This window comes from Leptidea sinapis, chromosome Z (assembly GCF_905404315.1).
Source record: "Leptidea sinapis chromosome Z, ilLepSina1.1, whole genome shotgun sequence".
Lineage (NCBI taxonomy): Eukaryota > Metazoa > Arthropoda > Insecta > Lepidoptera > Pieridae > Leptidea > Leptidea sinapis.
The window spans coordinates 19,939,229-19,948,454 of NC_066312.1; the positions used below are offsets into that span (position 1 = coordinate 19,939,229).

At 32.9% G+C, this 9,226-nt stretch overlaps 1 protein-coding gene across 1 annotated transcript; it reads left to right on the top strand.

Moving 5' to 3' along the window:
* The first annotated feature begins 3,695 nt into the window (after positions 1-3,695).
* On the top strand, positions 3,696-4,193 carry LOC126978964 (uncharacterized). The gene has a single exon (XM_050828093.1). It carries the CDS (start codon positions 3,696-3,698, stop codon positions 4,191-4,193), a length of 498 nt encoding a protein of 165 aa, XP_050684050.1.
* Positions 4,194-9,226: the final 5,033 nt, after the last annotated feature.

Here is a 9,226-nt window from a genome sequence, read left to right on the forward strand (position 1 = left end):
TATCAGAAAATCTAACATCTTTTCAATAGATCCAGAATTTACATAAATTTTAGCCTGTGTTATTCTGATGAGTAAGCTATAATATTGTAAAGTATCATTAAAATCCATTTTGTGGTTTTCATAATAACTCCTTTGGCTGATATTATGGTTACTAGGTCTGGCTTTTTGAATGTGAGCAGTAAGCTAACTGTTTCAGAATGTTTTATAGAGGAATCATATTTGGGTGTAGATAAAGTCTTACAGTAGATAATTAGGTATTGATAGGTTAGGTTAGGTTAGGTTGATATTATTACATGAACCCACATTCGTGTTTTAATACACAACAGTTGCATAAATAACAATAAAATAACTTTAACATATAACGAAATATCACTTATAAATACAATAATTAAAATTAAATAATTGAGAATAAGAAATTGATGATTTTATTTTTAGTGCATATAAGCAAAATTATTGAATTTCCAATGATTTCGCGAAAATTAGAAAATTTCTAAAATCTTTATGCAAATTTATTAATAAATTCGTAAATAAAATTGGAGATTTTCAAAAAATATTCCTGCGCAATTTGAAACATTTTTTTTAAACCAGTCAAATTTAATGTTTAATAAACATTATTTCAGAAAAAATGAGTTACCCTCAAGACACGCCTAAAGAAGTTTAACTTCAAAAACACGGGGCTCCATCAGCATATAGGTACCCTCGTTTTAAGAACCTTGGTCCTGTTAAATGCTTTAAGCCACCCCTGATCGAAGATGGTTGCTGTGTTCAGAGTCCAGACTTACCGCTGGATCCCAGGTGATGGTCCCGAAGGTCCATGGAAAATAGGCTTTGGTCTCCCACATCTGGGTTTTGCGGTGGTGTAGTAACCATTATCTGACAAAATTATACTAAAGCAGATTCCCTTGTATTGTCAGTGGTACGTGAGCCATATGTCGTGGTGGGTCCTTCCAGTTTAATGGAGTCGAGAGCAGAATGGCCCCTGAATTATGTTCACTGGAATTATCACCTATAATTCATGACATAGGATTATCTGATTTGTATTCTTAGGTTACCATATAGACTAATTGCAAACTCACAACTATATTTTGAAAATTTATTGAATTGTGAACATTAATTTATTGATTAATTGTTACTATAGTGCAAATTGTAAAATTACTAGATCCTGTAAACGTTACAACAACTTATTAAATAAAGTAGATCTCCTAAAATTTTCTTCATCGAGCACCAAACAAACAATAAAGTTAACTAATAAGTTGTTCCAGATTACATAATTGTAGTTTGTTTTAAACCGTAACATTACATACAATAGTTATATATTAAGTCTCATTTGCCCAGTAATTTCACTCGCTACCGCGCCCTTCAGAACGAAACAAAATAATTCTTACACATTACTTCTTACCGTCAGAAATAGGCGCCGGTGTCGTACCCATCCATAATCAACCCAGCATCCTGTGTAAAGGAGCCAATACAACTTTGCTAATAGGACAAGTCTCGGATAGATTGCATGCAATATTGGTACAAGCTAGTTAGTACTAGTAATACAATTACGGCTGGCAATGAGAGAGCATCGATCTATAGTCGTCGTAAGGTTAAGTTCAGTTTGAAGCTCAAGGTTCGACTCAGCTTTAGCTATTAGTTGGTAATTGTATCTCACACATTAGTTGAACATTGAATTCAACTACGATTTACCCACATCAGCTCAATTAAGGGATACTTAAGATATTACTGCTTTTATCCGAATTTGTTTTATGATGAATGATGTAACATATCGCAAAAAATCTCACACGACCTTTCAGAAAAAAAAAATGTTTTTTTTAAATCACGACGAGTAGATTTAAAAAAAAACATTTTTTTTTTCTGAAATGTACTGGTTTACTTTTCATTTATTTTCGTTTATTTTCATTTGAACTCAATAAGAAATTTTAATTATATTCTTGTAACCATGTTAGGTACAATTTTGTTGTATATTTATAAAATATGTAAATCCGTATTTGTACTTTTTATGGCAATTAAAAGGGTTTTAAACAATAATGATGATTAATTTCGGAGTAAGGAATTCCTAGATTCTGTTCATGTTCTATAATTTTATACTAACAATTTTATACTCAATTAGAGTTTTCTGTAGTCGTAGTTCTAAGTGTAGTAAAGATATGAGGAGCAATTCAACCAAAAATTGATTAGCATAAATACTAAAAATAATTTAACGACGCCCGTCTTGCATTTATTCACATCATCCATCTTGATAAAGATCTACGGCCGTTCCCAATATTAAGTCTACCTCCGGTTGTGGCCTACTTGGGATAAAAATCGTAACTATCGTTGACTTTTCTGTCAATAATAAGAATGACTTATCGGGTATATTGGGACAGCTTGAGATTATTGACAGCTACTTACTGACAGTAGAAGGTAGTAATTTATCTCTATCTGTAGATAGTATATTGGGACCGGCTGCTAGTTGTATGCTGTAGTAATCCCTATGGAGGGCTAATCGATCTTTCAATCAAAAACTTTGGCAGTTGTAGAGAGAAGTGTAAACTTAGAACTTTAAATTGCATAATGCTTAAAACAATTCAATTATTAATTCCAATTAATTTTTAAGTCTCATTTTCAATAATATATTAATCAAACAAAAATACTTTTACAACGATACACAACAAGACTTTGACGTTTCACAAGTAAACATATTGGTTTATAAGTTCCTAATTTTTAAATCATATAAATAGTTTAAAGCTTACTTTTTTAAGTCCGGCTTTAATTTATCCATAGTTTATATTGAATAAATGCGATTTTAGATTGTGCAGTGATAAAGAGATTTCGTACGAACTTCTAATTCATTTATAAACTTTTAACAATAAACAATAGTAACTTTATGTGCGGGCAGTTAGTAAAATAAAAGTGACGGTGATGTAAAATAATTTAATGCGCGTCTCCGTGCAGTTTTAGCATCTGTATGCTTTATCTGAAGAGCGAGTTCGGCTTGCATTAGCATTGCGGCTCGTTTACTGCCGTTTTGTCATAGATTAAAATAACTCAGATCTGTTGGATGTTTTGTGGACCCAGTTTGCATCGAATTGTATTCTGTGCTAACCATTGTCAGTTAAGTATTACAATTAAATATTATATTATAATATGGATAAGAAAAAATGGGGATGTTGTACACCTGCCAAAGACAACAAAGACAAATTTATAAAATGTTTAAAATGCACTAAAACCTATCATTACGCCTGCATGTCGTTGGATGATGCCGTATTTAACCCGGAAATGCGTGCCGTTTGGGGTTGTCCTGACTGTTTGCGTACAATCCCCAAACCAGCTAAAAATGATAGTACGCCGGCACGCAATGTTTCTACAACGAGGGGGAGTAAAAGACAAGCCCTTAATTCACAACCCATGGACAAATCCATCTCTTCTTTTACTCGGGATGATATTCGAGAGGTGGTGGAAGATGTTGTCAAAAGTACTATGAACGACTTTTTCTCTTCGATGCAGGATAATTTAATGAGTGCTATCAACAAAGAGCTTAAGCCAATAAGATTAGAATTGTCCTCAATTACGGACTCAATCAACTTTATGAGTAACCAATACGATGAAATGAAGAAAGATCACGAAAGTTCTAAATTAAAGTTAGCCGACCTTGGGAAAAAAATGCAGCCCTTACTAATACTATAGAAGATTTATGTGTGCGTATTAATCAAATGGAACAGCAACTTCGTCAATGCAATATTGAGTTGCAGTGTGTACCCGAACGCAAAAACGAAAACCTTATTGATATTATAACAGAACTAGGAAAGGTCATTGGCTGTAACTTAAGCTCTAATGACGTACTTCATTGCACTCGCACAGCGAAGACAAAAGCGGATACTCCTAGACCTCGCTCCGTAGTTGTTCAACTTTCCTCTATACGGATGCGTGATCAGGTTATTGCTGCCGTCTCTAAGTTTAACAAAGATAACCCTCAAAACAAGTTGAACAGTGCTCATGTGGGTCTACTGAGTAATAATATAACACCAATTTTTGTAAATGAGCACTTGTCACCTACTAACAAATCCTTACATGCTGCGGCAAGAATTAAAGCAAAGGAGAAAGGATATAAATTCACATGGATTCTCAATGGCAAAATTTTTATAAGGAAAAATGAGGGTTCCCAATATATTCTGATCAAAAATAAAAATACGCTGGACAATCTTATTTAGGTGTTAATTATTAGATTATTTTTAGTGATAAATAAATTTAAAATTCGATAGTTTAAATGTATACTATCAGAACTCAAGAGGCTTAAAAACTAAAACACATAATTTTTATCGCCAAGTGTTATGTAATAATTATGATATAGTGGTTCTAACTGAGACCTGGTTAAATAGTAGTGTGGCGAGTAGCGAGCTTTTCGACCCGAGATACATAGTGTATAGAAGAGACAGACACGATTCCAAATTCAGTTTTAAAAGTGACGGTGGTGGCGTACTTATCGCTGTGTCGAGAAAATTTAGTTCACGTAGAATATGTAGTTGGGAAACAGACTTAGAAGATCTTTGGGTTCTTGTTGATTTACCTTTTTCTAAGTTTAAAATTACTCGTCAGAAAGCCTTTTGTGTAATTTAAATGACTCCACCAGTTAATCGAATTAGAATGTAATCAAACTTGTGAGAATTGTATACTTGGAGATTTTAATTTGAGCAGCATTAATTGGCCTTTACTGAATGACGCTCCCAGTGATTATATTATTCCTGAAATAGGTCGCTCCTTAATTGATTTTATTCATACTAATAATTTAAAACAAAATAATTATATTTTTAACCATTCTGGGAAAATTCTTGATTTGGTCTTAACTAATTTGCCAACTTGCACAGTCAGGCAATCACACGATGCCTTAAGCACTATTGATGTATTGCATCCTCCTCTGGAAATTGATATACTATTTATGCGTGAAAATAAATTACATTTTAATGAAAATAACCCGCAACTCAATTTTCGAAGGGCAGAATATGATATTATACGCTCAAAATTAGCACAGATTGACTGGAAAGATATGATAAGTAAACATGACAACGTTAATGATATGGTTAATTTATTTTACGCCAATATTCAACGAATAATACGTGAAACGGTTCCTTTAAAAAATAAATGTAATCATAAATATCCTTCTTGGTATGACCGTTCATTAATTAATTGTTTAAAAGAAAAAAATAAGTTAAGATTCCGTTTCAAACATTACAGAAACTCCCGAGATTATATTGAATTAAAGTTAATAAGTTCACGTTGTACCCGTCTGGCTTCTGTTTGCTATAACCGATATTTAGTCAATTTACAAAAAGAATTTAGGCATAACCCAAAGTTTTTTTGGAGTTACATTAAATCGAAACGTGGTGGTACTAGTGCGTATCCGGCTCTTATGACTGATGGTGAGGTGATAACTTCAGATGGCCCTCAAATCTGTGAACTTTTTTCTTCATATTTTGGCTCTATTTATACAAATAACAGTGGACAACCTTACAATAACTGTCTAAACTCTGATTATTTCTATAATGTCAGGAAAAATAGTCCGTTATTGATGCCGCCACAGATTGACGATAATATGATTTTAAAAAAACTGCAATCACTGGATAGAAATAAAGGAGCTGGGCCAGATGGAATTCCTTCAATTTTTGTGGTTGAATGTGCTGAGCAGTTGGCAGTACCCCTCTCATTTATATACAATAAATCTCTCAGTACGGGATGCTTTCCGTTATATTGGAAAACAGCCAAGGTGGTCCCCATACATAAGTCAGGCCCTCAGGAATTAATTAAAAACTATAGACCAATCTCCATTTTGTCCACATTTGCCAAAATTTTAGAATCCTTAATTAGTCCTTTTCTACAAAATCACTTCAAATTGTTCTTACATGAAGTTCAACATGGCTTTGTACCTTTAAGATCAACAACAATCAATCTCGTAGATTTTTGTGAAACTATAACCGAATTACTGGATGCACAGAAACAGGTCGACGTTGTATATACGGACTTCAGTAAGGCTTTTGATCGAGTGTGTCATAGTATCTTGATCGCCAAATTATCAGCTTATGGTATATCCAACATATTTTTGGAATGGTTTAGATCATATTTGTCTAGTCGCTACTTTTTTGTGGTGGTGAATGGCTTCAATTCCTCTCCTCAATTTATTACATCTGGTGAAGCGCAGGGCTCTCATTTAGGGCCCCTACTTTTCAATTTTTTTATTAACGATATCGTCAATTCCATAAAATCATCAAAACCTTATCTCTATGCCGATGACTTGAAAATATTAAAAGAAATTAATTCAATCGAAGACTGTACCAGACTTCAATCAGATCTCGAGAGCATTACTTTATGGTGCCATTATAATGGTATGGTATTAAACTCAGATAAGTGCCACTTTATTACTTTTTCACGGAAAAGAAGTAACGTAGCGTACAATTATAGCATTAATGGGACTTCTATTCATAAGTTAAATCAAGTTAAAGATCTTGGCATTGTTTTTGATGCTAAGTTAACTTTCGTTCCCCATATAGAGTATGTTACCTCTCGGGCATCTAAAATGTTAGGATTTTTAATTAGAAACATAAAAGTATTTCGTGACAAATTTTTAAAAAATTCACTTTACAACTCATTGGTACGGAGCATATTGGAATATGGATCGGTAGTTTGGAGACCTCACTATGCGACACACATGTTAATAATAGAGCGAATTCAAAAAAGATTTATTTGGCATTTAATTTATTCGAACGGACTTTCAAGAAAAAGTCTGTCTACCTATGCTAATAGACTCGTATTTTTCAAAATGACTTCCTTAGAAGACAGGCGAACTCTAATCGATCTTATCTTTGTATTAAAACTTTTAAATGACAAGATTGACTGTCCTCAGCTTCTGAATAAAATTAATTTTCGTGTCCCTAGTAGATATCCCCGGAAGCAAATTGCTCCGCTAGTTCCACCGGTTCGAAGATGTATGTTTGGAGCGAACTCTCCTATTCCTAGGCTGTGCAAGATGGTAAACATATATAGCGATTACATCGATATTAATTTCACGACTTCTGTCTATACAGTTCGTAAATTATTTGTATGTAAGTTTAGTGAATAAAATGTAGTCATAATAATTATGTTTCTTAGTTTTATAATATATATATAATAATCTTAAATAATAATAATTTCAAACAAAATCATTTAACCATTATTACTTGTTAGCGTATATTTTTTTCCCCTTAAACTAATATTTACTTTGTGAAAATTAATAAAGCATGTGGTAGATACCTGTAATTGTTTGTTACATTAAGCACATTATATTTAGTCTATATTATAAATATGTAACGCATCAATGTAAACAAATGTTGGTATTTCTAAATAAATAAATAAACAAGTACACAAAGAAATTTTCACAAAATCTATTCAATTTCACTTATAATATATGCATTATACACACACACAGAACTAATGTTGCTCAGTACGTCAGCTGTACAGCTAAAGATATACTGCTATAAGCATTACGATGACGGGAACTCACGAGATTTCACCAATCTAAAAAGTGTCTATATATTATATATGTATATTTTTTTAATTTTTTCCCGTAAGCCAGTCATGAGCATGTCGGTGGCACGAACCCATACAAAATTCCCCTACTAAAAAGTGTCCAAAGCGGCTAAAGATGTTTTCACTTGAGTCATGAAAAACACCTAAAACAATAGTTTAAAACGTAAAAGGTAAGCAGCAACTGCCTACATTCTTCGATACAAATATTTTCTTTGGAATCGTAGTAAAACTCAGTAAAACGCAAAGTAACGCCTACTTAAATCAATTTTCAATGAAATAAGCCAATATTTTACTGCCCTAACATAGTATAATAACGTAAGCTAAAGATTAAGTGTTTAATAGAAGACAATTGATCGAAATAGTATCTAGTGTATGTTAAATGGCTTTGAAGAATATTGCCATTTTCAGTACAAACAAAACCCTAGAAACCGTAGTAAAACTCAGTATTTTTTATGAAAACGCTATAAAAGTCAGACGAATGAAATAATATTTACACAAACATTTATCAGAAACATTAAATCAGAAGCTACGTCTCATAGGAAATTGAATTAAAAGCTCGAAGCTTTTGATGTGAATCGCTGCAGCCCTTGTATTTATTCTGTTTACTGACTTGAAATTCAATATTATTTCTATTTATCTACGTTTATCTGAATCTAACTTAGTATAATAACCTCTTTGTTATAACAAAACTGTATTTACCCGGATAAATTAAAAGTGTTTTCCTCATATAATTTGCAGTTAGGTACTAACTAAATTTTGTTGGGATAATTCTATTGTGCACTAGTGTGTAATATTATTATGCACGTGTGTGTTTTAGTTTGGTTTATGGCCCTAAGGACAATGTGATAAGACTCACTTTATGAGCAAGTATGTTTAAAACATAATAATATTTGCATGTGTGTTAAGACGATCAACAATGTAATTTGATATCCAAATTTTAAAGGTGGTTAATTCCATCTAAATGCAAAAAAAATATCTTATACTTCTATTTATATCGTTCCATCCAATAAGTGCAAAGAAAACAAAGGCTGGTCCATGCGTCAACTCGTAAAGGGGTGTTGCTTGTGGTGCTAAGTCAATATATTATAGTTTATGTAACTTTGATTTTGAATGTCTGCATCTCGAAGCCACCTAGCGGTTATTTATACGGATTTCGGTGCTACTCAAATATAAATTTTTGGAAGGTTTATTTGTACGTAATATAAATATATAGTTAAATTATTTAATTCTCTCTCGGCTCAGCTAGCCGACAAGAGTTGTTTCGCCATATAAAATATTTATAAGGAATTTCTAGTTTAGGAAAAAAAATATACCTTGACTGTCCAACAACTTCCTAGGGCAACGCGTGGGCCTGCCCCGCAATATCACCCGCTACCCGCTGACATCTTTACCCCGTCCCCGGACGGTCGCGCAAGAATTTGTTGGAATTTATTAAAATCAAATCAAATCTTTATCGAAATAATGTAATGCCGAATTGTATATCACGATAGGTGTACAAGTCAGTCTAGGATGCAATATTATATTTATCTCCTTAAAATTATCCTCTGATAACGGAAGTAAATCAAAAAATTCATTCAACGGACATAGTCCACCATATACATATTTGAGAACATTACAGTGTTTGAAAGCTAACGACCCGTTGAAAGTCTCAATAGCAAAGGGGTGAGGTCTCCCGTCTGTAAAAGGC